This window comes from Copadichromis virginalis, linkage group LG22 (assembly GCF_057382275.1).
Source record: "Copadichromis virginalis isolate Kocher_CV1m ecotype Utaka linkage group LG22, C_Virginalis_male_GT1.1, whole genome shotgun sequence".
Taxonomy (NCBI): Eukaryota; Metazoa; Chordata; class Actinopteri; order Cichliformes; family Cichlidae; genus Copadichromis; species Copadichromis virginalis.
In genome coordinates, this window is record NC_140638.1 from 13556891 (window position 1) to 13569018 (window position 12128).

A 12128-nucleotide genomic window follows, 5' to 3' on the forward strand; every position below is an offset into this window, starting at 1 on the left:
GTTTAGCAGGTTGCTCACCGAATTTGAGTCAAAACCTCCATATCAGCTGCTGTCTGCCAGCATTTTACTTGTTACAGATTCTCCTCTTGAAAGTGTAGCAATATAGAATCTGTAAGTATGTGAAAGTGAGGCCACACTTTTTACACAATAAATCCAAAGCTGCCCAAACACTATATATGTATTTAACCTCAAGGTGCTGTCAGGAATCATTTAGAGATTCGTAGAAATTCAGTCAAGGATACAAAGGAAAGGGAGGCGAAATGTAAGAAGCTTATGATGTGCATAAATACAGGCACTGAGTAGTATAAAGATCACAGAAAATAGTTTAGGTCTGCATGGACACTGGGCTAAAAGCATTTCAAGGAAGATAAATACCACAAAAAGAATGTTTTTGATAAAGAAAAATCTAACAATTTGTTTGTGTTTGTCTTGTCTCTGATGTATAGATGTAATAAGTGGTCATTCTGGAGCTATTGAAGCTATTTTACCTTGAGTCTTTTCATCCTATTTTCATGTGGACATATTTATATATTATATTTATCAAAGCATGCCCCCCTAAGTCCCACATGCTGAGAGGAAAAGGAGGTCTTAGAGGACATCATGAAGAGGGGAGTGAAAGCATATCTGTTTGCAAAAGCTAAGAAGCCCTCTACAAAGCTTTACCCATCGTCTGCGATGGTAAAAATGTAACAAAATGGAGAGCAATCACACCGACTACGACTCTGCCTGGAAATGGGAGCCTTTTCAAAACACCTGGGAGATAATAATTCAGGCGTGAGCCTATACAAAATAGAGCTTTTCTGTCATGTTCGAAACTGCTGTGTGTGATGAAAAGTTATCACTGCGCACTGCCAAAAGAGCCCTTCTTCCAGCAGTGAAGCATGATGCTGTAAATGTGAAGATCTGGGGCTGATTTTCTTTTGTTGGACCTGGTCACACCATGATTTTTAAGGCCCATCAAGAAATTCTTAAACAAAAGGTAATGCTACCAGGCTTGGAGTTGAGGAAGGGGTGAAAAAAAGGATAATGTAACAAAGAAAATAATGACACGGATCATTCCTGGAGGAATGGCTGATGGAAAAGAATCGTTGCCCAGACAGTTCATGGCAGACATCCTTCCAGCCTCATTCAACTCGCAGGATTGTGCAAGCCAAATGCAACCCTCCAACAACTCACCGTACCGGACATTAAATTTATATAACTGGTGCAAAAAAGTGTCACAAGCTACCAATGAAGGTATATGTGAAATTATAATCAGACTAACTATTCCTAAAAGTTTATAGACGTTTGCTTAACCAGGTTTTTATGTGAACGTTTCTTTATGTCAGTGAATCAGAATATGTCAAGTGTTTCAAAAGAAAAGTGTGATATACTTTATGCTTCTGCTGCATGACTGTAAGAATAAAACAGTCGATTTAGATTGAAATGAGCCCCAACTCATTTTTATGACTCCCAACCTCGAAAGGGGAGTTTCCAAAGAGCGCTCGAATGGCGCATTACTCACCCTGACTGTGTCACTGATGTCCTGAGTTATATCATGTTCTCTGAGGAGGAGGCATCTGTTTCATTGTTTGGGCCAGACGGTGCCGCTTGTCAGGGGAATTTCTTCTCGACAGCACAGACCTGCCCGTGCTACAGATGGCTTATCTCACAGTAAATGATTCAGAAAACGACAATATGCCTCGGAACAGGCATAAGGTCATCTCCTTTAGCTAATGGAATGTCTTCCTTGGTTAGAGCCTGGACAGAGCACTTGTTGGGTATCTGTTTCACGGTGGCGATGTGAAGCTCTTTGTCAGCCGCTCGGGGATAGGTGGGCGTTTTAAATCCACTGGTAACACTCCTGATCCACTCATTTAAATAGTAAGCAGAACAAATAATGCTTTTCCAAACTGGAATTTAAGGTGCAGAATTACACATGACAGTGTAATTCCCGTACTTAACTAACCAGACTGATTCTCACTGCCGAAATCATAGCAGTCCAATTTCCTGAAAAATTATGTTTAAAGTTGTCAGCTTGGGCCCCGGAGCAAACGCTAAAGCCATTCCAGTGTTTCATGGTGTCAAAACACTGAATCGTTTATGCAAGTACAGACCTATAAAAAGGCAAGGGACTGTAAGTTAAGACCTACTGTAATATTCAGCAATTATCAGCCTGTCAGCTCAATGCACAAATGTCAGAGAGAATCAGGAGCCGCTGCCTCCCAGCTGAGTCGAACAGCTGTGAATAAGACATTAACAGACATCATCACATCACTGTAACCTGCTTGGTTTACTGTGAACCACTTTATGTCAGTCACGTAATGTACGTCAAATTAACTTGGCAAAAATCCTACAACCTACATGTAAAAAAAATTGGACGTCCAGCACTTTTTTCTTTTTTTTTTTTAAATGAACACAAGCAGACAGCTGAATCTTCACAACGCCTTTCTCTTCCTCTCTAATGTGATTGTAGGCATGACGTAGAACATCAAAGACAAAATCTTATCTGACCCCTCTGTCCGCTCTTTGATACGGACATTAGAGCATCTGAGGCTCGTCCCTAGTGATCGTCGGCGTCTTTCTGTCCTGGGTTTGAAGATTAAAAAGAAGCTGACAGGGGCAAAGGGAAAGAAGTGTGATGTGGAGAGACAGATTTGTGGAGACATGAATAGCTTGCAGGTGTTTTTTTTTTTTTTGAGTAAGAAGAGAAAGAGAGATGGATAGAGTGGGAGATTTGGATCTGTGACTTTCCCTCCACGCTGTCACTATGTTTTATGGCAGAAGAGGTGTTTGCGAAACCGGAGGTGCTGCATAGACGGGCCACGTGAAAAGGATAGTTTTAGTTTGCAGCCTGACTGCCGTCTGCTCACAACCAACATATCTAAAAAAGGAGAAGAAAAAACCAGAAGAGATTTGCTTTCAAGTAGTGCTTCAGAAAAACAAACACATCTGAGTGCAGGGTTTGTGAAGGAGTAACAGTTTAGATAAAGAAAGGGCAGTCGAAGGAGAGCAGAACAACACAAGGCCTGAATAAATACACAAAGCTAAATTTGCAAAAAAGGTTTTAATTGGCATTGTTTTAATCATTCTTGGTTCAATTTACAGTTGTTTAATCATTCTCGTCAAAGGCAAACACATTTCGTGTGCTTGTCTTCAACATCGGTAAATGCTTTTCGCCCACGTCCCAAACCCCGTAACATAAACTAACATTACAGAAGAGCACATTCTCTCGTACGCACTTGCATATTCAGATCCTACAAATGACTCCTTTATGAGTACGAAATTCCTAAATGCCACATACTTGAAAAGCGCGGACAAACACATTCTACATACATACGCACAAATGTGCACACATATGCTTGTTTCGTTTTGTTTTTTTTCTCCCCCTGCTCGCTCTCACGCGCACGCACGCACACAAACTCACACGCACTTGTACGCACGCACATTCCACAACCGGCATGTATTATAAATATACATTACGACGCACGCATCCCTCATTTCGCAAGCGCAACACTTTGAGATGCTGCCCCTCAATCGGCATGGCCTGCCACTGCATTCACAGTTGGTTTATGACATGCTCTTCAGCAACAAAATCTGGTAAGCAGTATCCGTTACATGAGAGTGGGGTTACTGCGCGTACGTCCCTACTGATTAGTCATGAACAATAACCTTCTCTTTGTGTCAGGCTGAGTTACATCGATTTATCTACACAAGCAAAAATGCTGCAGTAAAAAATTCACTGTAATAATAGAAAAAAAGAATAAGAATTTTAAAAAAAATGGCACGATAGCTTATTAAGCAAAGGCCTACAAATGCACGCTAATAAATTAGGTAAATAAATAGTTTAATGACAAAATAAATACATTTGAAAAATTAAATAAATTAAAAAAAGCACACATTGTAATCTGATTAAGCCTACGCTGTCCTGTATTACAATATAAAAAAGTGAACTTCTCTTTATTTGCACATTCACAAGTGTTTTTTTTTTTTAACGTCTTTATATATATTTTTTTAACAAAATGGCGGCAGCGTTACTTTGAGACTCAAAGCACAGTTTCTCCTCAGGCACCTGCCGCACTTTGGCGACTGTATGGGGTTGTTTCCAGGGTGACTGTGACTGCTGTTAATGGTCATCAGCACTGATTGGCTGTGGAAAAAGGAACAGACAGGGTTGTCTGGGATTAAAAGGGGACTTGCTGCTGTGAGAGTTTCTTTTTTTTTTTTAAGAACTGTAAATTAGTGACGTTCTGAATGACTGTGCTGATTGCAGCGAAAGGTTTGACATCCGGAAAATCTACGCCAAGTGCTGAAGGTAAATGCGTCAGAACAAAACACACATCTACCACGTCTAAGTGCCATCAAATTACTAGTCCAGGGTCTGTACTTTTCTAGGGTTGTTACAGTGTGAAGGCAGGAAATGCAGACAAAAGACTAGTTCTAAGAGGGCACTTGCTACCTTCTAAGAAATGCAGGCTTTGCATCTGTACCTATCACAAAGCTAGGGGTATTTTTTTGATGTCTGGTGAAAATGGATTTTTGAAAGGCTCGTGGATATATCACAAAGTCTTTCCCCTTTCTTGGACTGTTATTACCACCAGCTTCCTCACATCAGTGTTAAAACATTCTTCAATGTCCAGCGCAACAGCAGGAGTTCTCATCACGACTGATTATGTCCTGATAGTCTGGGTAAGATCAGTACAGATCCAGAGTCCATCTTGCTCATTACTACATCAAAGTTGGGTTTAATGCATCATCAGACTGGGCCTGTGGTCCAAGGACTAAAAAGCCGCTGCGGAGTCCAGGTTTCCAATCTTCTTCAAAGCTCAAAGTTGAAGAGAAAGCAGCTTAAATTCCTCCGGTGATTTGATATCCATGCTACAATAAGAGCGTGTAGTCTGCACCCAAGTTATTACAAGTCAGTTTTCTTACTCTCATCAGGCTTCGGAGCAGCGCAGAAGTCGGACTCTGAGTGTTGTTTTGGTCTCAACACCCGCAATAAAGGTGGTAGTGGTGTGATAATGATATCCAGCAACATGTAAGAAGCTACTTTCGGCCGCTCCCTTTTTCACAAGGGATAAGGCCACAGCCGGTAGCTCCGCATAATTGATTTGGCAGATTTTTACGCCGGATGCTCTTCCTGACACAACCCCGAAGGGATTTGCGTCTCCTCCTGGGATGCAACTGGGAATCTTTCGCTTGTTAGGTGAATGTGTAAACCCCTACACTATGGAGCACATGGAGTGTCAAAATACACTGGTGTAAATATGACAGCAAAAAAGGCCTCTTTTTTTAAAGTCCATTAAGCTAAGTTAAAGTTTGTTTTTGTTGTTTGTTTTTTTTGTTGTTTTTTGTCGTGTTTTTTTTGTCTGTGTCCTTTTGATTGCGCTTCAGTTGCACCTTGACTCTGTGTGTTTCTGTCAGATTTCACGTAATCACAAACTTGGTGGATACAAAGCCCTTTGCAAAAGCCGGGTCCAGCTATGCATGAAGTGCCACTCGGCGACTGTTGCTAGGACAAAAGGACGGCAGACACGAGCAGCATTGCCACGGTGAGAAGAAGGCGGTCACGTGAGGGGCTGCTGCCACTGACGCTCTTCTCCAGCTTCGGGACTTCAGGGTTAAATTCATCTGGAGAGCAAAAACCACAAAAAGAGAAAACAAGAAAGTGAGAAAAGAGAGAGCAAGAATGTAAAACCGCGAGAGGGAAAATGTGTCAGACAGAAGACAGAAGGGAATAAACCATTACTACATTATTAATTAATCAATCTAAAGGCAGTGTGTGATGCATTCAAATTGTGCCTTAACATATGCAGAGAAAGAGACATAATGCAATTACCAACAAACCACCAATTATCATCAGCTACATATGGCCATTTCCCCCCTGGGATGGAAAATTAAAAACATTTTTGTTTCTGATCTATTTCTTTTTGTGTGTGTGTGTGTATGTGTGTGTCTCTTCCTTTCCTCACACTAATGATGTTTTTATCCTGGAGGGATTTCAATCACACCAAATTACTATGGCCTTGCCATTGATTAGACACAACAGAACATTAGCTGGAGGGGAGAGACGGAGAAAGAGCCGGGAGAACACATTTTGTATTATTTGGTAAAAAGTGGATTACACTGAGTGATTATGTTCTGCCTCGACATAATGCTTCCCATTATATCTAGAGGGTTATTACAAATCAAAATAAACCAAAAGAAAGCAAACAAAGCTTTCACGTCCATCTGTCCTACAGCTGTAGGATGCCTGGGCTCGAAACCAGCTTCTCTATATAAAATAAACCCAATTATAGAAGAAATCTGCAATTACTTAATGACATCAGCACATTTTGGAAATGTAGGCTGTGTCTCATATCATGCTCATATATGCTTGCTTTGGGCACATAAGCATGAAGTGCTCTACAAGCTCCTGGATGGTGTAGTCAACATTTTCAAAAATTAGCCCCATAGTGGAAAGGGAGGGACCGGCAAACAATTTTTAGCTAGTAGAAAGAGGATACTACTGATAATACTAATGCTGCAGCACTGCAGAGACAAATCACACCTTTCATGTTTGGAAGAATTGTTCAGTGTTAGGCTGTCATCCTCAGTGTTCACAAAACACAGTAACTAGTGTGGCAGGTACAGTTCTGAGGTACATCCCTCATTTCTTTATATTTTGATAGGACAATAAGAAATCTGTGCAGCAATTTACTGAAACTTGCAAACATACAACAACTCGTGTACAAATGAAGTATGCAATCTCGTAAGAAAGTAAGCTTACTATGGATGGCATTGCCTTGGCCTCCAGTAGCATTGTGAGGAGCTTGGCGTTTCTCCTACATATTAAACAAATATGTAGGAGTGTCTTCTTCCATTTGCGCAATATCTCTAAAATTAGAAACATCCCATTTCAGAGTGACGCTGAAAAACTAGTTCATGCATTTATTGCTTCTAGGCTGGATTACTGTAATTCGTTATTATCAGTATGTCCTAAAAACTCCTTGAAAAGCGTTCAGTTGATCCAAAATGCTGCTGACAGGAACTGGAAAAAGAGCATATTTCTCCGTTATTGGCTTCTCTTAGTTGGCTCCCTGTTAAATCCAGAATCAAATCTAAAATCCTCCTCCTCACATACAAGGTCTTAAATAATCAGGCCCCATCTTATCTTAATGACCTTATAGTACCATATCACCCCATTAGAGCTCTTCGCTCTCAGACTGGGGGCTTACTTGTTGGTCTTAGAGTATTTAAAAGTAGAATGGGAGGCAGAGCCTTCAGTGGAACCAGCTTCCAATTTGGATTTGGGAGACAGACACTATCTCTACTTTTAAGATTAGACTCAGATTTTCCTTTTTGATAAAGCATATAGTTATAGCTGGAGCAGGAGACCCTGAATCTTCCTTTAGTTACGCTACAATAGGTCTAGGGTGCTGGGGAATTCCCATGATGCACTGAGTGTTTTTTCTTCACTGTGTGTACACCTCTGCACATTTAACTATTACTTATTATTAATCTTTGGCCCTCTTCCACAGCATGTCTTTGTCCCGTCTTCGTCCCCTCACCCCAATTGGTTGCAGCAGATAAACGCCTCTCACTTAGCCTGGCTATGCTGGGAATTTCTTTGGGTTAAAAAGGAGTTTTTCCTTCCCACAGAGTGTCACATGATCGTTACGGTTTTCTTTGATTTCTTTGTATTATTGTAGGGTCTTAAAAAATATAAAGGGGCTTGAGGTAAATAAATCAAATTGAATTTAATTAAAAATTGTAGTCTTCAGGAATAGTTCTCCAGGCTTTTTGAAGGACATTTAAAACTTGGATGTTGGTTGCGTTTTTTCTGTTTTCTGTCAAGATGATCCTACGTTGATTCAATAATATTGAAGTTCAGGCTCTGGGGAGGCCAAGCCATTCTTGCTTTTAACTGGATTGGCAGTGTGTTTGGGATCATTGCTGAAAAATAAAGCTGTTGGCAATCAGATGCTTTCCAGATGGTATTGCAAATTTTATGGTATCAAAATCTGATGATACTTTTCTGTGTTTATAACTCCATCAGTTTTGACAGGATCTTGAACACCACTGGCTGAAATGTATTACCAAATCATGACAGAGCTTCAACCGTGTTTTACAGATGGCTGTAGAGGCTCGTTGTTGTACCTGTCTCCTGAGAGCCTTTGTACACACTGATGAAGAGCTGAACTCAAAATTTCAAAACTCGTTGTCACTGATTTTTTTGTATAATAACAGACTTCTGCACAAGATTAAAGCATTAACAGTATCTGAAATACTAATACGAGTAAAGACATGGGCATTATATATATATATGATACACTGATTTGACCTTATATGAAAAGTAGTTTAATGCAACATGTCTGCTTTGGTAGAAGAAAGATATTTATTTGACAAGCTTTGGCTGACAGACAACAAAACCAGTATGGTTATCAATTAAAATCCCCCCCCTCTCTTTTATATTATTTTGTGATATAAAGCTCCAGTCTTCCATAAAATTAAACTGGCTTCAGTTAGAAAAGCACAAAATTGAACAGGCAAAATGTTTTTCTCTCTTTTTTTTTAAATCTTTTTCATTGCAACTTTAAATTCTTGTCTGAACTACCTACATGTAACAGCACTGGCACCTAATTACAAGAAAAAAACTAGATAGCTGGTGATAACAGAGAGAGATGGCAATCACCTTGCAGGTGATAAATGCATGGAATTCTGTTTTTGTTTTCTCTGAGAGTAAAGCGACCTCTCTCACTGCATGACTCCTGTCCACGTCAAAGTTGCTCTTAAGTAACACGAGGCATCTGTCTGATGACGCACAACCCTGACATTAACACGGCAATGCATCAGGGTGAAGACAAACAAGGAACACTAAGTTAAGGCGCTGCCTCAGGTAAGACCCACAGGTCACCGCGAGGCCGCCACACCATGTGGATTGTCTCTCTAACAACATTTCAACAGTCTGAGGCACAGCGTACAGTTGGAGATGAGAAGACGAGACATCCTTTGCCTCCAGAAAAAGCCGAACGTTCCTTACCTTTACATAAGCAACTGCACAGTCTCTTCTCGAAAGTTGCTGTGCATGTGAACTGATTCTTACAGACTTGTTTGTGGGTGCCGTGAGCTTTGACAATCACCACCCCACACAATATGCACCTCTTCAAAACCCTTGCTATTTAGGGAGGACGGCATTGGAAGATGAATGTGGGGAACACTTCCTGCCTCGGGCCATAACAAGTTATCAAAGGTCCAGTATTTGACATCTAACATCACAGTACAATTGTAGGATATAGTAATCAATTTCCAAGCGCACAATCCGGTGCAGTCTAGTGTGAAAGGGGGTATAACAACAGATGGGCATGCAGGGTAGCTCTCCTGTCCACGGTGAACCGCCTCAAGGCATTTACAGTGAGATAAGAAACAAAAGCAGTAGACTGTCGATGAGTGGAAAGAGGTTGTCTGGTCTGATAAATCCTCGTGCCAGCTATGCCACAATGATGCTAGACTTGCAGCGAGGCATAAACAACATGAGGCAATGGGCCCATCTTGCACGCCTACAGCTCTCCAGGTCAGTGGGGGAGGTGTAATACTGTGGAGGATATTAAAACGGCTTTCACTCGATCTAAATAACAGTCCACTGATTGTTGTTACCAATAAAACCGGGGGAGCAATTAGCACTCACTGACTAACATTGAGCACTGCTGTTATTGTGCACTAAAAGCTGACCATTGACTCCGTCAACTTAAACGTTGAGAGGTTATTAGGCTGGTTTCAGGCCTCTGAATGACTATCTACTACTTCAACTTGCATTTCAACCAGGTCCCGTGCGTAGGTCCAGCTGTGGATGCCATCTTCCTTGTATCTACATAAAGATAGCGGCAGAAATTAGGATCATATGAGACTGCAGTCATGTGAAAAAGAGCATTTTCACAGAGTTCTGTGCAATGCTCTAAAAACTAAGGAAAGGCTTACCACTGCCATCGGATTTAAGAGGATAAGTAGCAGCCAGGTGCTACTAATCAAATGCACTTAATTAACTCATCATTAGCAAGTGTGAGCACCTCTACACTTAAAAGCAGATGTTTTGGCAATTCGCAGGTCTGAAGCATTCAGGTGTGTGTTAACACAATGCCACAATCTTCCCAGGAGTGGACTTTCCACCCAATTCACTCCAAGGTCAAACTGTGCAATACTCAGAGAAAGTGCAAGAAAGCAGCTACTTCATGTTACTGTCAGCTGTTATTAAAGGTGGTTCTGCAAGCTACTGAATCATGGGATGTAGCTGGTTTTTCACATGACTGCATAGAGTCATGTGAAAACCTTTTCAGATGACTGTACTCTTTAGTCACCATATGTCTCATCTTGTCACGAAAAACATTATGTCAGCTCTTACTAACAACCCAAAATTCAGCTGCCAGGTCAGCTGAAAATTTTGCCAGCACGATGTCCATATCACTAATTGTTTAGTTTGATTGGTTAGCGCAGTAGAGTGAAATGGCAGCCAGGTGTCTTTTTGTTCGGTGGCTACTAAAATACAACATCTGCTAACTTCACCAAGGTTTATGCAGTTAACTTACCAGACTTGATTAGAATGATGGACAGACTGCAAAAAAAAAGTGTTTGTTTGCACAACATTTTATGATTGATTTGAAGAAATTCTGCATATAAACAGAGACGGTGAAAAGAAGTAAATTTATGCGTGTGAATTATCCATTTCCAGTTGTATTTTCTTGTCCACCATCTAATTTATGTTCAAGCTTTTAGACCTCCTCTGCTGCTGCAGACACTCAGGTGGAAAGATTTTAAGAGCAGGTATGTCACAGTAGGAAAGATGAACAGAGCGTGCTATGGTTTTGCTATAGCAAACTAGAAACCTATGATTAATTCATGGAGGAAAAAGCAATACTGACACTGAATTCTCGTAGCACAATACTACGAGCAGCTTGCTGTAGGATTCGCTATCCATAATTAATGCTGAACACAGCTACATGCAGATGAGAGGTGAGTTGCAGGGGGGTTAAAAAGTAAATATCACAAAAATGGCAAATCAACTCATTTTACACTTAATTGCAGAGATCCATAAATGCTTTTTAATTGGGGAAAAAATGCAAGCGAAACAGACATTCTGACAGACTGTAAACAAGCCCACAGTGGGCTGTTTCATAAAACTGATTAGTAAGCACTGCTTGCATGCAGTCTGCAAATGGTATCAGCGCTTCCTTTCACAAATTATAAAGTGTGATGAATGATCACCATGCACAGCCTGGGTCCTATTTTTATTGTTGCCCTTAATTTGACCTTCCGAGTAAGTTTGACTGGCCTGGGGGATTTGTTTACAGTCTGTACGTTTATCTTGCTTTTACTTGCCCTTTAACCACATCCGCCGAAATGGTGGGTAAAACTACAACAGCAGGATAGGATCTGCAACAGAAGAAACTCTCTGTTAAATAAGGAAAATGTGACGTAGAAATGAAGCTAATAATAAAGGAACGAGGATGAAGGCAGGCCTAAACACATGTGAGGGAGAGATGGAGAGATTTGTTGACGTTAAGCCAGTCCGTGGGTGGGTCTGGTCCTCAGGGTGAGTCACAGAGTGGGTGTCCAGCGGTCAGCTGAGCCAACGGGGCCATGAGTTGTTATAAGTGTGTGCGCATAGATCTGTATGTCCTGATTTTGTTATTTCTCCAAATGTATTCAGCAAAATGCATCACAACACCGTAGGCTATGATATTTTATGATTCCCTGCCAGTGTGCGTGTGTGTGCGCGTGGTTTTTTTTTTATATTAAATTCTACGTAAGCTCGAGCCTGAGTTACTGCTGAGCAATTCGCCCACCACTGAGCTTTTCTTTCTTCCTCTGCCCCTTCTCTCTGCACTCCCCCTTCTCTGCTCCCACTCTGGTTTTATCTCTTTTTCTGCCTGTTTCTCTCACTCTGCCTTATCTATCCTTCTTTCTGTCAGACTTTCTCCTGCTGCATTTTCTCTTTCACTGCCTCCCTTCCCATCTTTTATCTGTCTGACTTTCTCTGTCTCACACTGTCTCTCCCTCAGTCTTTCTCTCTCTCTCTTCTGTTTTCTGCCTTTCCTCTTTCTGAAGGTACTCATTGCTGATGGCTCAAGAGCTCTTTTCATTCTATCTCAGTTGGTCTCAGTTTCCATCTCAGG

At 41.1% G+C, this 12128-nt stretch overlaps 1 protein-coding gene across 4 annotated transcripts in view; it reads right to left on the reverse strand.

Moving 5' to 3' along the window:
• Positions 1-3027: 3027 nt before the first annotated feature.
• The window catches only part of efna3a (ephrin-A3a), an 81333-nt gene continuing 72232 nt past the window's right edge, over positions 3028-12128 (reverse strand). For 2 of the 4 annotated variants that reach the window (XM_085446039.1, XM_085446038.1), the window contains one exon: positions 3028-5610. In XM_085446039.1, the coding sequence (XP_085302165.1) occupies positions 5492-5610 (119 nt within the window). In that variant the 3' untranslated portion in view covers positions 3028-5491. Of the gene's footprint in view, positions 5611-6748; positions 6856-11195; positions 11386-12128 lie in introns of those variants that run through there. The other 2 variants (XM_085446041.1, XM_085446040.1) reach the window with 2 other exon arrangements.